The sequence below is a fragment of the Bidens hawaiensis genome, unplaced genomic scaffold (assembly GCF_021521415.1).
Source record: "Bidens hawaiensis isolate Kalapana, Puna unplaced genomic scaffold, B.hawaiensis_p1.1 tig00000055_1, whole genome shotgun sequence".
Classification (NCBI taxonomy): Eukaryota; Viridiplantae; Streptophyta; class Magnoliopsida; order Asterales; family Asteraceae; genus Bidens; species Bidens hawaiensis.
The window spans coordinates 482,336-504,580 of record NW_027491016.1 but is presented as its reverse complement, the minus strand read 5'-3'; the positions used below and the strand labels follow the sequence as shown (position 1 = coordinate 504,580).

The 22,245-nt window shown below is 34.7% G+C and overlaps 2 protein-coding genes and 1 pseudogene across 2 annotated transcripts; all 3 read right to left on the bottom strand.

The window, feature by feature from the left end:
- Positions 1–312: 312 nt before the first annotated feature.
- On the bottom strand, positions 313–1,332 carry LOC143547862 (E3 ubiquitin-protein ligase SINAT2-like). The gene is made up of 2 exons (XM_077039197.1): positions 1,150–1,332; positions 313–1,077 (listed from the first exon to the last, which is right to left on the bottom strand). Exons 1-2 carry the CDS (start codon positions 1,330–1,332, stop codon positions 367–369), a joined length of 894 nt encoding a protein of 297 aa, XP_076895312.1. The 3' UTR covers positions 313–366.
- Positions 1,333–10,312: 8,980 nt separating this feature from the next.
- LOC143619863 (uncharacterized) lies at positions 10,313–12,418 on the bottom strand. The gene has a single exon (XM_077091720.1). It carries the CDS (start codon positions 12,416–12,418, stop codon positions 10,313–10,315), a length of 2,106 nt encoding a protein of 701 aa, XP_076947835.1.
- Positions 12,419–17,257: 4,839 nt separating this feature from the next.
- Positions 17,258–21,666, bottom strand: LOC143628973 (peroxidase N-like; annotated as a pseudogene).
- Between the last annotated feature and the right edge of the window lie 579 nt (positions 21,667–22,245).

The window sequence follows — 22,245 nt, the reverse complement described above, 5'->3', positions numbered from 1 at the left end:
TAGATATGAATCTTTATGTGACTTCTTTTTGGAATGTTTTCTGCTCCTGTTTTTATCCCCACATGTCTATGTTTGTTATTAATTAAGGTGCATATTGTGGCAGAAATTAAAGTATTTTATAAGATTTTTGATACATTTTAAAATATTGTGTGGCTGTGTAGTTATCTGGACCTGTTTGACCAACTAGATATATTACTGTACCACTCATGTGCAAAATAAACCAAGTAATAAACTCTCATATCAAATGCAAGCATCTTCACTATATTAAACTAAACATTTCTCTTTAGTGATTTGTGCACCAAAGATCACATAGTAATGTAAATTTGTTGCATACAAATCACTTGTTCTTGTTTCAAACTCAAACTTCTAACACTGTTCTTTCCATATCCGGCCCGATACTTTCAGCTTCAGCTCCCGCCTATCTCCACCCGAGAAAAACAAAGCCACATTCCTTGTAATAATCAGCCCGTCAAGACTGTCACGAACCGTTTTATGGCTGTCACGAATGCTCCTCGGGACCCCTTGCCACTTCATTTTCCTCCCGCTACCTCCAACCTCGAGACTGTAAGTAAACTTATTTGCATCATTTTCATCACCCATGAACCGCAAAAAAGCCATGTAAACGGGTGCATTCCCGAGATGAAACGCTTCAAAATGCAAGCAGAACTGGTACCCGAAACAGTTAAAGACAGTTAACATCCAAGTAGCATTTTCGATTTCGTGAGGATTGGGTTTCACATAACGGTGATTGAAACTAGACCCGTCATGCATATCAACGTTATGATTGGTTTTCAGATGCGAAACGATGAACGGGATGTCACCGGTGACGGTACATTCCACACCTGCGTAAGGACAGTTATACCCTCGGTGCTTGCAATTCTTCTCGTGCCTCGTTCGGTTATGATAAGGTAAAACATCTTGACACCCGTAACATTGGTACCTGCAAGGCAACTCAATCGACTCTGCAACTTTCTCCAATGCCAAACACCTAATGTTTCCAAGCTCTTCCCGGCACATCAGGCAAACGTTTTGCACTTTTGTCTTGCACAGTACACAGATCGTGTGCCCGTTTGGACACTGCATAAAACAATATTAGTTATAACATTATTTCATACACAATTGGTTACAAACTTACAATAACACGTATACCTGATGAATTGGTGGGCACATCACGGTCACACACACGGGACACTTGAGTAGCTCGTGCACGCCACTGTTGGATGCCATCCCAACCTGACCGCCAGCAGAACCGCAAGATCGGAGGCTGCTTTTGGTAGCATATTCAGCACATGACTCAATGGCATCTTCATAAATATTGCCTCCAGGAGCCATACTTTTAACTGCAAGCAGGAATTAAAGAAATCTACATATATGGCATACAAAATATAAACTAATTGTAGCAAGTTTCAATTTTTAACAACTTATTCAACATAAAACCATAATCTTTAAACTATTTAACCTTAAAGGCTTAAAACTACCCAAAATTCTAATCAAAACCCTAACAAAATCACATTTTTAGCAGTTTGAGTTCTTGAATCAAGAAACCCACATCAAATTCATCAAATGAAACATACCCAGATGAAAAAAGATTCATAAAGATGGTTAAAGAAGCAAGAACTGACCAAGAACAGCAAAACCCAGATGGGTTTTTAATGCCCAGAACCCAAATTGAAGAAACCCATTAAAAAGTTAGGGTTTTGATGAAATGGGTCAGAACAAGATTAGGGTTTGAATGTGCAGACAGATGGGTTGATGATGAATTCCGACAGTGGATTTGAAATCCCAGGTTTCATTCAATTTTAAGATTGTGGGACGGTTGAAATGGAAATAAATATAGGGATTTATGATGTGTGTTTAACAGCTAAGATTTTAAATGTACAAATGTTTATGGTCGTTTGCTCTTGTCTTGTCTCGTTTTGAATTTAATTTTTTTTGATTTTTATGGTGCACGAATTTTTTTTAAACAGTGATTTTTTTTATTTAGGCTACCCGTCTTTTAAATTTGAAGAGCTCCGATGTCCGCTCTGGCCAGACTATGTTGTTTTAACTGGGCCCACGCTGGCTTCTGAGTTTGGCTTGGGCGTTCCCTCGAAAAACCATACCACCGACTGCTAGTTGACAGTAATTGTGGCGTTATTATCAATTTTTTTTTATTAAAGTAAAAGATCAACAAAATAAGTTTTTTTTTATTAAGGTGTATTGGTTTTTATTAATCAGCCATAATCTTTTGATCACTGTTGGTTTCAATTAACGAATTGACTGATAATGGTTCAACCTTTTATCATATTTGTTCTCAGTACATGTCCCCGAAATAACGTTTTTGGCCGAAAACTCAACATTTCGTCTCAAACATCCTTGTAACTATATATCGGACCTTTAGGAATTTTTTCTAGTAAAACCTCAATTATTGAGGTCGCCGAACCTTAGAACCATCGTCGGAATCGGTTGTTGGTGCTCAAGTGGTGGTAGTTGGTTGGTGGTGAGTTAGGTGGTGTTGAGGTTGAGATTATCGGAAAAATACGTGACATTTCTGGTCAAAAGCGTTTATTTGGCAACTTACAATTAATGACGTTAGTATTCTGTTAGTCGCGAACTGTTGAGAACAAATATGATAAAAGATGATATCTTTATCAGCTAATTCATTAGTTAGGACTAATAGTAACTAAAAAAATGATAAGACATCTTTTTCCTAAATATATTTATAATGATAACAATAACTATGTGTCATATATAATATTTGCATTTATAGTGATGAAATATGAGATTGTTAACGTCTATAAAACTGATCACAGACAATCATAGTATTTTTTTTTATAGGTATAATGGGTTTTAATGATCCAACTATTGCATTTTGGTCACTACTGGTCCCAATTAATAAATTGGCTACTGATGGTCATAACTTTTAAAGTATTTGTTCCTAATGGTCCGCGACTAACAGATTCCTAACGCCGTTAGTTTCAGGTCGTCGGGTAACATTTTTGGCCGGAAAATTCAAATTTGTTGCGGGAAAACACCACCGGAACACCGCAACCACCGCCAATTGACTCACCGCTAACCAACTACCTCCACTTGAGCACTATCAACTGATTCCGACGATGGTTCTAGGGTTTCCGGCGACCTCAATAATTGAGGCTTTTACTAGAAAAAGGTTCCTAAAGGTCCGATACGAAGTTACCAAGATGTTTGGGACGAAAATGTTGAGTTTTCGGGAAAAAAAATTGAGTTTTCCGGCCAAAACCGTTTTTCCGGCGACCTAAAACGAACGACGTTGGGATTCTGTTAGTCGCGGACCGTTATAAACAAATACTTTAAAAGTTGGGACCATTAGTAGCCAATTTATTAGTTGGGACCAACAGTGATCAAAAGACAATAGTTAGGATCATTAAAAATCAATATTTATAAAATGCACATGTTTTTTAGTTTATTTTTGTAAAAGAAAAACAACTATCAGCCATTGAATTTTAGTACATACTATGTCATTATGCAATCTCTTTTATGTCTTTATCCTCTGTGAGAGTTACGATTTGGTTATATTACACTATCAATGCTTTTATTATTGGTGTGATTCCAAAGGGTATGTGTCGTAGTATGGTCCATATTATAATTTTGAATGTTTGGTCATTGAAATTAATAAAACTCATTAATATCTTATCGTCGTTTTCAGGCTATTGTTATTATAGTTATACGGTAATAGCTGTGCGTTATATATAATTTACATTTATAACGATGAGATACGTGATCATTATAATCATGTCTTTAAAACTGATACAAAGCCATAAAAATATAAAAATTTGTACCAAATATATGCCTTATACTCGTATATTTGCTTTATAGGATGACATATCATGTTAAGTAAAACATTACACGATTATAGTATTTCTTATAATAGTTATAAGGAAACTTAGGTTTAAATACTTCTAATTATGACCTATTGGCAAATAACAAACCTAACTTTGTACTTGGCTGGTGGCGGTCCCAACTAAAGGAGTATTTGTTTTTAATGCTCCGCGACTAACGGATTACTAACTCCGTTAGTATGTTTCTTACGTGGCACGCCTAGTTGTCAAAAAAGATATATGTGGCAGCTTATGTGGAAAACAAACCTTCATCGTCATACCCTACCGCTCCACCAGTCGGAAACCACCACCACAACCATCTTCTACCTCTTTTATGACATCACACACACCACCAACCTATCATCAACCCTAACTTCTTACCCTACCGCCATCTCCTTTATTCTTCATACATCATACTAACGCTATCCTCTGATTTAGTGAATTCAAAGTTTAAGATTTTGGGGTTTAATCTTTCTGGTGTATTTCCACCATCATTTTCCTCGTTGAGTGGTTGCTTTCGCATGTTCTCAATGGAACAAATTCTCCCACTTCTGAGCTCGTCGAACCTCAATCCCTGCTCCGTTGACATGCAACTCACAAAAACCCCAAAATCGTTTTTCCGACCTCTGTTAGAACTTGTTCACAAACCCATATCCGCTCTAAACCCTACCGGATTATTGCCCTAATTAAAAAGTCTAACCATCCTCTCCTAAAACCGCCTATGCTTGATATTCCGATTGCTTCTTTCTAGTGTTTTGAGATGGTGATTTATGACGAGATTTCAGATGGTGGTTAAAGATGTGGGTGCCTGCAGGGTGGTGGTGGTGGTGGTCCGTTAGTGTACATAGTGGCGGCGGCTGTGGCCAGCGTGAGCAGAGTGGTGGTGGCCAGTGGAAAGTTTTGTTGATTGAAGTTGAAAGGTGGGTGTTGATTGAAGATCTGGGTTTTTGATTTTGGTTTGAAGATTTGAGATTATTGCCACGTAAGCTGCCACATATATATTTTTTGACAACTAGGCGTGTCGTGTAACCAACATACTAACGGAGTTAGTCATTCGTTAGTCAAGGACTGTTAAAAACAAATACCCCTTTAGTAAAGACCTCCACCAGCCAAGTGCAAAGTTGAACATGTTATTTGCCAATAGGTCATAGTTGAGAGTATTTAAAACCAATTTTTCTAGTTATAAAGTACATATGTTTTTAAGTTTTTATGAAAGAAATGAAACAAGAAAAACAACTCATAGCCCATTGAATCTATTATACATATTATTATGGTCATCCTCATTAATATCTTATCTTCGTTTTCAAGCTATAGCTATTTATGATTATACGCATTTTCTTGTAAATTAAAGCACATCGCTTAAAGTTTAAGGAAGTGTTTAAAAGAAATAAAATATGAAAGTTAGAATTAAATAATTCAAATTGTAATTTGTAATGCTATTAGTTAATAGTATAAAATGTTGAATATATTTTACGCCCTGCTTGCGGTGCGCACATATAATGTATATATGTGTGAACCCTCGGGTGAGCAAAAGTGAAATTGCACTAATTTTGACGTTATTTTACTAATCTCGTGAAAATAATGTTAAAAGTGGCGGAAGGTTAATCAGGCATCATGTGGTGGCGTTGATAGCCGAAAGACAATGGTACATGCACCAATCGACCGGTGTGCCGATGGTTGAGTGTTATGCGCCTTATGTCCAAGGCTTGATGAAAAGCTACTATTGAGCCGGGGGTCTCACCAGAAGCAGCCTCTCTATTCCTACAGAGTAGAGGTAAGGCTGTCTACATCTTACCCCTCCTCAGACCCTACCATAGCTTTGCTATTGGTGGGATATACTGAGTACGATGATGATGATGATTTTTATTTTTTGGTGTTGTCCTGTTTGTAAATTTGTTAAAAAAAATTAGAAAATAAATGACAGAAGTCTCTTTAATATTTTTATATCATCTCTTATTTTTTTTTTAATATCTTTTAAATTTTATAAATTATGGCTATGTGTTGGGTAGAAACAGAATCGAACCAAACAAACTAGAACCCAAAATTTCTATAAAATCAGCACGAATGATATCGGGTGGGTTGGATAGAATGTGAAGTCTGTCTGTTAAAATGTTTCATTTGCAACTTATAAACCATGTATGAAAGACAACACAAGCATAATTCAAATGAAGACAAACTATCAATTGTTTGTTTTGTGAGTATTTTGGTATAGTGTACACGTTTCATTTCAAAAGAATGCTCCAACATTGTTTTAATGTACCTTTGACATTTTGTTTTTCCTTTAAAAGTTACAGAAATAATTTATAATTTTATATCGAACCAACCGAACTTAACTCTAACAAAATTATATTTAGATTTTAGAGTTCTCTTTGATGGATATAGTTAGGGCCGTCCAAACTGCTCGACGCTCGAACTCGCTCGCCGCTCTTTCGGAAATTACTCGGAAAATGCTCGCTCGTTTTTTTTCTTGATTGTAAACGAGCCGCTTTGCTCGATTCGGTTGTAAACGAGCCAAGCAACGAGCAAAGGTCTGCTCGGTTCGGCTCGAATACTTTTAATTTATTTTATATATAATTATATATGAACAAATATATAAATATATAAACAACACACGTAAAATATAAGTATACAATTTTTTAAACCTTTTAAATATTTTACTATTCCGTCAATTTTATACTTTTATTAGTTCGATTCAAGTTTTCAAAATACTAAAAGTTTGTTTACATGTTCATTATATTTCACTTCAAACTTTTTTCCCCTAAAAATTTACAACATATTATACGTTTGTCTAAAAACTACTAATTTGTTTACAAAATATATTATTTACAGCCTTTAAACTTGTTTCTTATTAAAAATTTTAAAATGAAAAAGAAATAAAAAATGCTCGAAATCGCTCGATTTTCGGTCGAAAAATGCTCGGTTCGATTTTGGCTCGTTTTCTTTTTCGCTCGGTTTGAATTTCATCAGTTCGGTTCGGTTGTAAACGAGCCAAGCAACGAGCAAGCTTTCGCTCGATTCAACCCGACTCGTGAACCGCCCCATATATAGTTGGGGAATTGGTGGAGGAGAGAAGCCTTCCAATAATGCGGGCTGTCTTCTAGGGTTAAACCTAATGGGCCACACTAAAATACCAAAAAGCCCGCTAAACATGGGCCAGAACAAGTGCCATTTTCCCTAAAATTTATTATATATTTATTAAATTTTTTTTAGCGATATGATATGCTTGTACGTGTAAGCAAATTACTACGAAGACAAAACAATTGGACAAAACATATTATACACAGGCAGGATGTGGATGTCATCATATTATACGGATTATTATTAGAAGAGCCCCAAATCCTAAAAATATAAAAATATTTTGGTGTATCATTCAAAAACATACAGTGTATTTCTTTAAAAAAACAGTTGCATATTAAGTTGAAAAAAAAGGTACTTACGGTTTTGTTATTCTTATTTCGCTTTGTACTTGATGGGTCTTGCTTTTTGTGAGTGCCTCCTTCTCGTTTTTTAATATATTAGCCTTTAAATAAATAAATACAGATAGCAGTTCAAATGTCCAGTCTTTAAAAAAAAAATAATAATAATTGGGAACGCGATCAACTTGATATAAATACACGGGAACACAGAGAAAACCTAATGCATCTTTAATTTACGAATAAGTTGACATCACAACGACTTTTTAAAAATGGTATTGTCTAAATTTATATTTGGTCACTTAGGCACACTATCACAAGTTAAATTTTTTAAGTCACTCAAGAATTCAAAAGTTTTCTAAACTTTTATTAATTTTATAAAACTTGATAATTAAATAATACAAAACCCAAAATAAGACTAGTTTTATCAACAACTCAACCAAACCCAATATTATAATAAAAAACTAATTTATCTCTCTTTCACATACACAACCCAACCTAACCTAATTTTCTAATCTCTTGTTACATTCATTATAGCTATCATAGGTAATAGATCAAAACAATTTTGACAAATTTTGTATATAAAGAGATTTTTTTTCGAATTTGTAAATTTGAGATACTATACTTTTTATTGTTTGTTTATATTACATATATTTTATTTTCTTTTTACCTTTAATTTTGTTCTTTAAATAACGAACTTTATTTATTTTTATTATTTGACAAATCCCGTGTAATACACGGGTTCAAAAGCTAGTAGTTGAATAGAAGAGGCTTTAAATATATAGGGTAAATATAATATATATTTTTATATGAAAAAAGTTAACCGTTTAACGGTCATATGAACGTTATGATGAGCGGGACGAGCGGTGCTTACACCCTTCTAGGGGCTGTTTTTTATCGGGGCCGTGGAGGGTGGGGTGGTGTTTTAGTCGGGTCCAAGCGGCACCGCACACCTCCCCATTTACATTGAAATTCTTATTTTTATCCATGTAATATAACTAGAAAAAACATTTGTTCATAAAATTTGTAAATTTTTTTTTTAAAAAGTTCCTACAAAGATTCCTATATCTATCTCTATTCAATAAATTAATACTTATTTTTTATTATATTTTCTCTTCTCCCACTCACAAGAAAATATGCGGAATGAATATATGGAGTGACTTGCGATCCATATATGTAATCACTATTCATTCCATATATATCAATATCATATTTTAGGGAATTGGACGGAGGGCAATGATTTATTTGGTATCATCCCACAGAATTACTCAAATGACTAAAGAACAATAGATTATAATCAAATGACTTGAAACAAATGATTCTGTCGGCAAGCCTCACTCTTACACTTTTTCTTTAAAATTAACATAATAAACTAACTAAACAATATACATTATTTTATAAATAACAGTAAGCATATGGGTAGGGCTGACTTAAGCATATGGGTAGGGCTGACTTAATGGACCAGGTGTTCTTGTATCATATTATCATAATGAGATTATTGTGATTGTACTCGAAATGTCTAATGATCAATACATGTTTACAGAATATCATAGAGGTCCTTGAGCTTGTATATGCGACAATCTTTGGAGCATTTGATATATATGCTTAACTTGAGAGGAAATGTTAGAATATATATTAATATTATGTCATTAACATTGGGGTAACGTTCAAGATCCCTTTCAATTGCCAATATATACTAGATGGGTGTCCGCGTGATGCAGCGGGTGTTCGAACGCAAACCCAGATAATCACGTAACAATAATTTGGTGCATTGTTTGGTTTGAAACCTTAAACCCGTTTTAACCGGTCATTTGTCAGGATTCACCGTTGGTTTTTTTCTTTAACTTTTGGTTTCAATTTCAATATTTTATGACAAAAGATTGCTACTAACGGTTTGACTCAAGGGTTTAACTTAAAAGCATTCAAAACCGAAGCGCGAACACCCATACGTAACATGTTATATTTTTTAGTTGAAAAAAACTATAACGATATATATACTCAAATTAAAGAGAATAAAATGTTCGTTTGCATAGTGCAACATCTTTTAAAAATATTCAGCGTATGAAAAAATTATGGCCATTTAAAAATTTTGGGTGAGAAGTTGGTTAAAAGTTAAAATAAAAAGTTACATATAGTTAAAGATAAGGGGGCAAACTTGCAACTATTTTTTAGTTTAACTAAAGTTAGAGGTAAAAATTGGAAATATATTAAATGGACGTGAGATTTTTATACTTGAAAGACTATATTACCCCTTTTCAATATGCATTATAGTTGTACCTTGCGTTAAATAGTAAATTACTTAAAAATGATTTGTCTTAATTTGTCCATGGTATATGAGCTATAATGGCTTCTGAATATATGAACTATAAAATATGCTTTTCTTGGCAGAAAATGTGCATTAACTATTGGTAATGCAGCAAAGTTTGTGAATTTTGGTAGATTGTTTGTTGTTTTAAAGCATTTTTTAAGGGGTGCCAGTTTTAATGACTTATCTAGAAGATGAATTGAGCTGCTGGATGTGGTTTAAACTTTAAATTCTGTCTGGTATATTGTATGTGAAGGAGCTAAAACCAAATTTGTATGAAAGCATAAAATAATGAACATTGTTGTTGTATAAGCGCACAAAATGATGTTTTTTGGATTATTGTAGCACAGAAATTTATGTTAGGTATTTCATACAAAGCACAAAGTTAACGATGATCATAATAATGTCAATTATTGATAGCGTTATGTGATCTATTGACTACATGTCAGGTGTCAGTCGACTGAAGTTTCAACTAAGCAATCCGTTGCTGAGGAGCAGGCTTAAAGTTCTCACATCATGTCTCGAGGTATGTATCGATCTGTTTCACATACATATATGCAGCTTTTAACGAGCTTATACTTGTAACTCACTATAGTATTAAACTATAAAATGGGTACAAAAGGAGCAAACAACAAATTACCCTACAGAAAGTAATTATGACAAAATTCAAAATTATAGGAACACACCATGATACTTAAGTACAGAAACTGTTTTTTTTTTTATTTTTTTTATTTTCTTATTTGGTAGCAGGACTTGTTTCAAGGAGAAGGATGCAGAACACAATCTCGCCACTTATCAATAAATGGCAAATCATCAGGATTCAAGCTTGGGAGGTTGCGAACTTGAAGGCTATTGATTATCTGCATAGTCTCACCAAGAAGTTGGGCTGCAGTATGTACACTGGTGTCCCTTTCCTCTATGACACTTGTGTGGCATTTCATTGTGATTACTTGAGGTAAGTTGGTGAGGCAGGCAGCCAATATGCAAGAAATCATTGATGATAATCTCCCAAACAATTCCTCATGGCTAACCTGGTCTATGTCGACAAGCATCGTTTGGGTGATCCGGTACATTGAACTGGCAGAAATTTTCTTGTGGAATGAAATATCATCTGACACTTTCAAGTTTTCAGTGACAATGTTTTCAGCTGTATCACTGAACCATTGAACAATCTCCTTTGGTGTATTAACTTCATAAGCAAGGTTCTGCACCTTGTTTCCAAGCCATTTGTGGGAAACTTCAACTTCTAACCACATAGTTCTAGCAACCTTTTGAATGATTGCATACTCCTCACTAGAATTGAGGGTTTCTTCCACATGCGTGACATATCTAAGGCCTTCGCCCACACTCCTTAACAACTTATCAGTATTATCTTTTTGGATGTTAGGAAGAGACATAATGATGGCTGTCAGGGTCACTAAGGGTAGGCTCCAGCAGTCCACATACTTCTCTTCAAGTAATGGTGGGACTTGATGCACGTCATACTGCCCAACTCCTTCAAAACCACTAGATTTCTCTAGAAGATTCATAAGATTGTTAGGCTTATGCTTTTCAGCCTTTTGGATCACAATGTTCCCAGATTTTGAAATGCTTTCCAGTGCTCTCTCAGCAATCTCCATATCATCTTGAAGTTGCAGAACATACTGGCTGAGATCTGATCTATTGTGTTGTATTTGAACAGGTCTCTCTACCAACACACTATTTGAGGCACCAAACATGACCTTTAACCACTTCCAGCAATGAAAACAACACAAGGCCCCAATTACAAAGAAAATCGGGATTAACGCTATCATCTTACATGCTATCACAACCGTCTTCTGGATTCTGATACAAAGATTCAAAGTGAGGATCTTTAGATCCTGGAAGAAACACTTGCATATGCGGCTACTGAATTCGAATGGTATGCTACTCTGTTTCCAGTCAAATAACTTTTGAGTACAATAGCTTTCTACTTTAAAGACCCCTATATGGCTCCAGATCCATTTTATGGACACCTTAAAGCTTAGAAACGCAAAACATCTTGACAGAGGAGCGACTGTACCCAGTAATACTCCTATAAATTGTGTTACAAGAATCACGACAACTGACCCCTTATAATCTGACCCATAATTAGGCAAATCTGGTCTTATAGGAAACATAATAATAGTAAGTATGAGAGCGCTTAAAAAACATATTACCCCAGAAGCAGAGGTCGTAGCAGAGCAAACTATCATAAATTGGGGACTACCAGTTCCTGCCATGATCCAGTGGTTGCTCACATGCTGCCTTAGCTTCTCAACCATTGGTTGTTGCAACTCTAGATCCTTCAAAGCTGTTTCATGACCTGCTTTGTATTTGGAATCTAAAATTTTTTTTGACTTTAGAATCGTTAAAGCCGAAGATATATGTATCATGAGCAACGCGAGTAACATAGCCACGTAAAAGATTGCTATCAACCAACTGTTATAACTTACAATATTGTAATCCCTATAATAATGTTTATTGTTGTTAAGCACACCGGTTTTTATTTGGATGCATACATTGACAACCAAGGTGATTACTAGAATACTCAAAGCTATGATATTTGTGAGAAGTTCCTTAGTGTCCATGGTTGCTAGAGAAGGCAATAAATTAGCCATCATGGTGCACATAAATGCCATACTTCCGAGCTTTGCTCCCTGGTCCACTTGACCTGGCATTGAATTATTTAGATCCACGGGTAGCTTCATTGCAACAGCTATGACAGTGAGGGAAGCAGCATTCAGAGTAAAGTATTTGCACGGAAACCATGGTTTTTTGTTTCTGAAACCATGTATTAGATCAGCCAGCATTGGTAAGATGCAGACTAGAGAAGCTATTGCAATATAAATCCCAATCCACACCATTGGTTTACTGAACTTGTTTTGTAGGTCTGACTGGTGCACTAAGTGATCCAAGAAAATGCTAGCTTCCAATGGAAGGCTATTGCAATTAAGACTCACCCAATTTTGAAATTGCAAAATTGTCATTTCTCCCGAGGGGATACCCATAATTATGCTTCTTCCAAGGAAAGGAAAGGAATGATTATGGGGTGTATGAAGATTGCGTGATTTATGGCCTAGAGCCTTGTGGTAATATATATGAGATACAGTACAGAAGGAATAAGGCAAGGCTTTAGGTTATGTTTGGTTAAATGCATGCTAATTAAGGTTGTCTTAAATAAACAATATCTCAAGTAATTGCAATTGATCATGAAATTTCTAGCCACTTTCCACCAAATTCAGTGCGAGTTCAATAAGCAAATCCAGGACCAATGTCAGACGGTTGATAAGTCAGCCATCTAATCAGATTTATTAATTTTATTACATCTACCTACATCTGTGGAGTTTGAGATGATAAATAAATAAGAGTAACTTCATGAGCAATGAACATGTTTGGTTTTATCAACTAGTTAAGCTCTTGTAAATGCAATTGGCCTTTTGGAATTAGTAAGACCAAATTAACTGTGACAGAAAATAAGATAGAAACCACCTGTGACCTTCTCAGAAGCAAGCTGGTGTAACCCATTTGACACGATATATATGGAGACTATGCATATGAAGAAGAGGCTCTCCTCCACCCAAATTAATTATTATATATATGAAATATTAACTTGGAAGAGATAATCAACTGGAAAATGTGTGTGGACGTAACGTAAGTGATATCTGAAAACTTTTGGTAGACTTGACGTAGTCAAAGTTATATTAAAGTATATTAATCACTAATTTCAGGAAAAATACATTTAGGAATTCAAACAAAAATTTCGGTTAGTCGTTCTTGCCAGAATTTATCCGAAGTATATAAGTATATTTTTTATTTGAAACTTGTCATTTAATGCGGGCACAAGTGTTTATATTAGTAACTAAATGATTGATTATGTAATTTTGTAATTTTTTAAAAATATACTAAACTAGTATTTCGACCCCCACGTTGAGGGGGTTGTGAAACCGGTAATGAGTATGTGGAAACCAGTGGCGGACCCAGGATTTTTTGTCAATGGGGTCCCAATTTTTTCGGTTTACAAAATTTTTCGGGTCGGTCGTTTTCGGGTCGGGTCGAGGCGAGGAACATAATAAAACACGGAACTATGGTGTCATTGGAAACGAGTAAGTAGAAGAATCTAAATTAGAAACTAGATGAAACATACACTTTTAATTCATACCCGAAAAACATGAACGTAATCTATATATATGGTCTTACATAATTGACCAAAACATGAAAAAATAACTCTTACACAAATAAATGATTAATTATAATATACATACATAAGGTAAATAATAAAAGAATATGCAAAATCCATGTTAACATTATATATGTTGCATGGTGATAATGACTATATGAGAGAAACTAACAAAAAGCACAAATACCCTAACTGAATAACTAAGACTAGGATATTAAAAAAACAACAAAAAGGAGTATGATGGGGCTTGAACCTACAACCTCTCACAAGTAAAACAAGGGACTTTCCACTGTACCAGTTCAATCTTAATAGTATGGGTTCCAAGTATTAATTTTTATGGGGTCCTTACAAAATTTAATATACCGTCTCTAAGTAATTTTTAAAAAACATCGGTGTCCCGGAACCCCGATCGGACCTATGCGGGTCCGCCCCTGGTGGAAACAAAGGTAACGTTTGCATACATAACTCAAATTTGATCAACTTTAGGCTTAGATCATATTCGTGGTTGCAAAGTTGGTTTCGGTTCGTCATAGTATTTTCAAATGCTTCTGCTTATGCTTTGATCTGATCATCTATTTGGACTCGGATTTTGTTTCTGGATCAAATTTTAAAGCTTTCGTGTCAAGGTCTTTTGGTAGTGTCTTCACAACCTGGAATGCATGGTCATTTAGTAATATGCTAAAATTGAATAATAAATAGTTTAACAAATTTGTCCAAATAAATGGATCAAATCTGTTTATATTTTTATCTATTCATTTCCCTCTTTTCAGAGAAACACAACTGAAATTGAGGAATTTCAAATAACAGGTTAAAACGGGTCATTTCAGGTTCAATTAAAACAGTAAATAAATAAATATAAAGAGAGACAAAAATATTATGTAATATAAAGAGACCGTACCTTTCTTAGAGCTATAGTAGGCTCACTACGCATGAAATTTGCAACAGCCTTGGTAGTCAAAGGGATCCGTTTCAACATTGGTATAAAGCTACGTTTTTTTCTGTACAACACTCCATGAATTGAGCTCTTGACATATGAAAGCTCTTGACATATGAAATGGTAACCAAAATGATAACATCTATAGTGAATTTTTGTGACCAAATCGGTAAGCGTTTTGACCAAATCCAAATAAACATTTTTTTACAAAACAACCTATGTTGATCCAAATCTAATTTTCATCATAAACTTTTTAACTAAAACCATTTTTGACCCGAACCAAATTAGTACTTCTTTTTAAATGAATGTTTTGTCGAATCCAACAATCGTCTCAAGAGCATAAGCTGCATCAAATACGACTCTACATATTGGACTAACCAAACTAAAAAAAAAAAAAGTCAAACAAATGAGAAAATAGTGTCAATGTAACACAGTAAAAAATTGATGTGGTATGTAATTAACGAAAAGATTGTACACTAAGTAAAACATGGGAATTGAGAAGTATGAAAGTGGCTTCACATGTTGGTGAAGTCTTGTTCTACTATGGAAGGATTTGGTTTTCTTATGGGTACAACTTCTTTATACATCTATTGCAGACGATATTGTACGATATTCGACAGGCACAGATGTCTAAGAAACCACATTGAATTAAACAAAGTAATAGCAGTAAGAAAGGTGCAAATTATCAATATAAAGCATTAGCATGTATATTTAAAACTCCAATATGTAGCTTTGAGCAAAGGGCTCATCTATACTATATATAATACATGAGATATGAACAAATTAAGACACTTGAGTTTTAAGAGTTTTACAACTTGTTATGCATATAGTACACCCCATAAAACATGTAAGATAAGAACAAACTTGTTTATTACAAAACTAGGATATAGCCCGTGTAATACACGGATGATTAAAAAAAATAAAACACAAAAATTAAATTTAATAATATACGTAATAGCATACATTGCTTAGAATAATTACAATATTTCCTCTCTTTACTTAATTCAAGTTTTATAAATTTCAAAATTAGTTTCAACTTTGGTACTTCATATCTACCCATATATTCCTTTTAATTTTAATTTTAAACCAACTTCCCACCAATGATATTTGAACGGCTATCAGTTTATGACCCATTTTCACCTTTTATCAGTTTATAAACCTTTTTTTAGGCAAATTAGGAAATAAATAAGCTTTTGTGTATTGGCCGATAGTAATCCCACTTTTAAAAAATCATTACCAACGGTCCAACTTTTCAACTATTGTTTGTCTCAATAGTCCTCCGTTAAAAAACACTTAACTTCATTACGTTTTTTTCCGTGTTTCAAACCGATATTTTAGGGCTTTTGATAAGAAGAATGATACGAGTCAACTGATGTAAAACTTATCTTGAAATGATATATCAAATGGATTGATTTTTGTTAATTGGAATTTCAAATTAAACACCCGAATTGAAACACAGTTTCGTCATTTAGATCACCATTTCGAGATAAGTTTTACATCAGTTGACTTTTATCATTCTTCCAATCAAAAGCCCTAAAACATCGGTTTGAAACTCGAAAAAAAATGTAACGGCGTTAAGTGTTTTTTAACGGATGACCATTAAGACAAAAATAGTTGAAAGGTTGGACCGTTGGTAGTGATTTTTAAAGGTGGGATTATTATCAGCCAATACACAAAACGTGGGATTATTTATTTCCAATTTGCCTTTTTTTAATACTTTTTTCCGCATATTATAATAAGAACAAAATCGAGTTTCACTAAGAACAAAAGGTAAGGTATATATGGATAGAGGTAACATTTGTTCTCGTCTAATGGCGGAGCCATAAATTTTTTTCTATGGGTTTGAGATTTTTTGGTGCTCGATTTTTTTCCGACGTCAAAGTTTTCAGGCCTGGATGGGTCGGTTCGGTCATTCAGCCAAATAAATAAAACATAATATCACTATCATAACCAAAGTATATCATCACTGTTTTCGGGCCCGAACTGCGAAGGATGCGATAGTTTGGACCTTGTCGATAGAAAAGAAATTGGTCGGTTGCTGTTTTGGCTTTTCTTTTCTATTTAATTTTTATTTAGATATTATGTTTCATGTTAATTGGTTGGGCTTATTAACCTGTTTTTGTTAATAATAACTTTTTTTATAATCTATAGAGTATATATGGGTTATTTTGGCCCATTTATAATGTTTGCTACTAATTTTTATAGTTTTTTAAAAACTTTTTATATTTTATAAAAATATATTCATTTCTAAAAAAATTATTTAACTCAATTTTTCATAATCAATGGGTTCGGTTATTTTTATAAAATTGATACCGGGTTCGTTCGCCGGAAAAAGAATTGGCTCGCTCATTAAATCGTACCTATAGATTATATATAAAACCAACGGTTTCGTCCGAACCCGGTGAATTATATGTGGCTCCGCCACCACTCGTCATCGTCTCACTCTACATATGAATAAGGCATCACTAGGTAAAGGTATACATGATTTTTATTTAATATAAGAACATAAGTTCCCAACCATGTTATTATAAATTATAATGTTATATGCTTTGTAGAATTTTTGTACTACACTAGTAAAACTTAAGTATAAAATTAAGAATTAACAACCCTGCAATTCTTCCTGATCTCACCAGCGGATCCTGTGAGTGGTTGTATATTCCCCATTTTAACCATGGAATGCTTAAAGTCATCCAAGAAAATCTGCCAGTTTTTGCTGTAGACCTCAACAAGACTCCGTGTAGTTGAGACTGCCTCATCACTTGAATATAGCACCTGATCAGATTCAAGAACTTCGCGCCCGTTAACCAAGTTTCGGAAGTAATGGTTGTCAAAATGGTCGGTCGAGTTCCAGTCAAGAGATGTTGTTTGATTACGGATGGTTGGGTAAAAGTTAGTTATTATTATATATTAATTAGTTATATTTAGGTAAATAAATGAATAAACATTGGTACTTCAAGCATTGTTATGTGTTTTCAGAACATTGGAAGTTAAGGAGCTTAAACGAGCTAATTCAGAGCCATCCAGATGAAGATTAAGCAAGCCTCGAGAAGATGGAAGTATAGGGAAACATGTATTGAGGGTTAAGAAGGATTCGGGAAAGGATTGGATGAGAAACTTGAAGCAGATGCGAAAACTGAACAAGATGAGTTACCAAGAAAGTGTCTTTTAGTAAAACGGGTATATCTCGACCTAGAAAATGAGTTACGGAATCCATAATATATGAATTTCATGTTTCTCAACAAGACAAATCTGAATATGAAGTCAGTTGCACCTTCGCGATACGCGAAGATGCAGGAGTGGCAACTTCGCGATACGCGAAGATGCTTAAAGTCGGCAAAAATTAGGTTTTGCCTTATATAAACCCATTAACCTCTCCATTCGGCATATAACGACTTCTAGAGGTAGAAGAGATATTCTAGGGCGACTTGCATCCATCCCGAGGCTTCCGGTTCCATCCTTGATCGTATGCTCATCAAAGATTAGTTGTTTAATTGACATGTCGATGCTCGGCTAAATCCTTTGTTCGTTCTAGGCTAGGGTTTTGTGCAATTTAACTTAAGACCAGATTCATGTGCTTAATGTTTATGAACTTGAGTTAGTTTATTGTTTTATTCTTGTTCAATTGATTGTTTGGTTGTTTAAACAATTTGTGTTTGCGATTATTGATTAGTACATCACTTGTTTGGTTTGTTCATCAACATTTAGGGTTAGGCTCTTGTGTCATTGAACTAATAATCATCGGTTAGTGTTACTTAATTAGTGATCATAAAACATAAATTGGTAATTGTGTAGATCGAGTTCAATTGTGTCAACAATTCGGTTAGGGTATCGTATGTCATCACAATCAAACTACTAGGTCTAGTAATTACTGCGCAATCAAGACAAGTGAATCTGGGAAGAACACATTACCTGAACCTAGGATGAATGCTTTCATTAATATTGTTTACAAATCGTTTCAAAGTAATTGTTTAGTTTAATTAATCTTTTCTAAAAATTGCTTGACATCGTCTGTCCGCCTTAGTTTAGTAATTAATTTAGTAATATTAAATTAGCACTTTTCTTGAGTTCCTGTGGAGACGACCTTACTTACCCGTACTTATTATAGGTATTTAAGTCTTTAAATAATTGTTTTTTAGTAGACCGCGACAGCCTACGTCAATTACCATCTCCATTCACTGGACACTGATTATTTAGGACTGATACCATATTTGGGTCAAGTAAAGCACTATGGGGTGCATTTGTTCCCGAGAAGTTGAATAATCGGTTTCCAAATGTCGCGCACCTTGACTGCTCAATGGTATGCGCGCCTACACAATAATATTTCATTTTAGACAAAACCAATGTTGTAAAAGTAGGTTTAGAAGGCCAAGTATTCTCCGATTACTCGCTACAAGGTATGTCGCCTAGAGGTGCACAAATCGGGTTCAACTGGAAAACCCGAACCGGTTCGAAACCGGTTTTTTCACACCAGGTTGTAAAATGGCACCGGTTCCAATCAAGAACCGGTTCGGTTCCCGACCCGAACCGATGCCCAGATATGCTAACTTTTAAGAACCGGGTAGGGTATGAACCGGAACTGGTTTTTACGTAAAAACCGGTTCCACCGGTTTTTTTTTGAAATTTAAATATCATAGCCGTTAGGAACCGGTTCCAACGGCTATATAGCCGTTTTTGACCGTTGGAACCGGTTTTTTAACTATAAATAGGTTATTTTTTTACTCTAAATAGCAAGGTTTGTTTGTGTACTTGTTAAACCACTTCCAAAACTATAAAACACACTCCAAACCACAATTAACCTTAAACCGACAACAAATGGCAACTAATGATGACGTTGTTATGGTGATCGAAACAACAAGATGCCCCGATGTTTGGGTTCATTATGATTTGTGTCTCATGACCGACTCACATGAGTTGGCACGTTGCAAATATTGCTCGAAGTTTCTTAAAGCAGGGTCCAACTCGACATTACGAAAACATACGAATAAGTATTGTCGAGAGAAAAGAAGTTTGGAAGCTAAAAAAACGGAAGTGGGAGAGTCGTCCGGCTCTACAACCCAAAAATAAGTATTCCCGGATTAAAACGACGGACTTTGTTTTTTATATTTTAGTTGTTATGTTTAGTATCGTTTATGTTTTAATAATGTTTGTAATAGTTATTTTTTAAATAAATAAAATGTTCGTCGTTATTAAAAAAGTAACAAAAATTAATCATGAGTAACAAAAGTAATTATAATAAAACAAATCAAAACTAAATATTAGTTGAACAAGTTACAAATAATTTTACCAAAACAAATAATTACCGTTGGAACCGGTTCCAACGGATCTATTGTCTCTCGAAAACCGGTTCCAACGGCTATATTACCGTTGGAACCGGTTCCAACGGCTAATTGGTGGCTAAAAAACCGGTTCCAACGGCTATATTACCGTTGGAACCGGTTCCAACGACTACTTTGACTTTTGTTTGACTCTTCAATAAAAACCCGCCGGAACCGGTTTTTTCGGGTACGAACCGAACCGGTTACAATTAAGAACCGGGTAGGAACCGGGTTGGAACTGATACTAACATACAAATATGAGAACCGGGTACGATTTTCGGGTACAAAAATACCCAAACCGGGTATTGTACCAACCGGGTTGGAACTGGAACCGGTTCCGGTTCGGTTCCACCAGTTAGGTTCCGGAACCGGTTTTTTTGTGCACGTCTAATGTCGCCGAGACGAGTTTCTTTAATTCCGCCTAGTTACTAAGAATCGATCAAGTGCGGTCAACCTTAGCCAGAATCGCAGATAGTCGATGAATCTGGGCTGATTTTAACTTAAAAAAAAATAAAATATAATTCATAATTCTGTAATATCAAAGAAGAACTGTCATTTCTTTAATAAATGATTAGTAATTTTTTGAATAATTTATTATTTAAAAATGTATTTATCTTATTTATATTTTATAATAAATATTAAAATACTTAAGATATTTGGCGTATATATAATATCTAAAACTTAGTTTTCTTTGTATTTACCATATCCAAGTACTCCCCAAGTACTCCGAGTACACCGAACTTCTCAGTTGGCCGCCTAAGTTCCGCCAAACCTAATTTGATATTTGAACCATTTAACCAAAAACTATTTAAGGTACCTGAAAGTGACACAACATCGGTGATATTAATTAAGGCCCACGGCCTCAAACTTGCGAGTAATGTTACCAACAGTCTCAAAGGGCGCGGGCAACATTAAGTTAGCCCCGGTTTGATTTGCCACAAGTGCATCTCTTCTCCCTAGTGGCACGTCATATCTTCGTCCTCCGCTCTGCAGAACATTTCTGGTTAACTTTTGGGTAGTTTTTTAGTTTTAATGTTGATGTTTTGATGCTTACGAAGACAACTGAATAACGGGCGGCCATGGCCAGAATATCAGCACAAGAAACTACTCCACTGCATGAGCTTTCCACAGCACTTTTGATCGAATCCACCACCTCGTATCCCCTAACAGAATTGATGTTTGGTAAGGCAGACTTCTCTCCATCGGCTCCATCAAGTAAGATCGACGCATCACAACCCTGATTAATTACTTGAAATATTGCATATGTTAGAGTAAAACATGTTTTTAGGTAACTAATCTCATATTTTCATATATGTATGTATGCACGTATTTGCTATTATTATTATTATTATTATTATTATTATTATTAATTGGGGTTTATGTGGTCTTCAAGGGAATGAAAGCGCGTTGGATTTGAAGTTGAGACCTTTGCTAAAGGGAATCAAGTTATAATATATGTATTTATTGATTGACAAAGGCATGACTCACATTTACAAAACAATCATGGAAGTGAAGCCGCCATTCTTGGTTCGATTTCAACACGTTTATAATTTGGTCACGTACAATGGTGCGAAGATTAGGGCATGACTTTGAGTAGAAGTCTGTTGTTAGTTGAGAAGTTACAAGCAAACACAACATTGAGATGGTTATAAACCATGCAAAACCAACGTTGTTTGAGGTCTTCATGGGTACAATATACAAGTGGTGTTTTTAAGAGAAAATCTGAAAATGGTGTGTGAAGTATAAAACTTTAGCCTTTAGGTTCACTTAAATACTGCCAATGGCAATGAAAGTGGGACAAAATAAAATTCTTTCAAATGATGACAAGATTGTGGAAGGTAATGCATGGGCTGTGTCTATAAGAAATATGTTTTTTCCAAACAAAAGTAGTCACCCGTTCAGATTTTAATCAATATCCGACTGGATTTTAATTAAACCAGAAAATGCCATGCGTCAAAAAATCCAGTCGAACGGACATACTTTTGAAAAATCCAGTTGAACAAACTGCTTTTTGGAAAATCCAGTCAGTTCGACTAGATTGTTTCAAAATTTTGTTTTGAATATTATATTAATACAATGATCAATATTACTTCTGTTTGTATCAGTTAAAAGGAAAACAGAACTTTTTTCAAAAGCAGCTTTTGTATTGTTTGTATTTTTAAAGTAGCATTAATACATTAATATTTTAATAAAAAAAAAACAGCATTAACGAGGTATACAAGTAACCAAAAAATACGACGTATACATCAATGCGCGCACCTCATA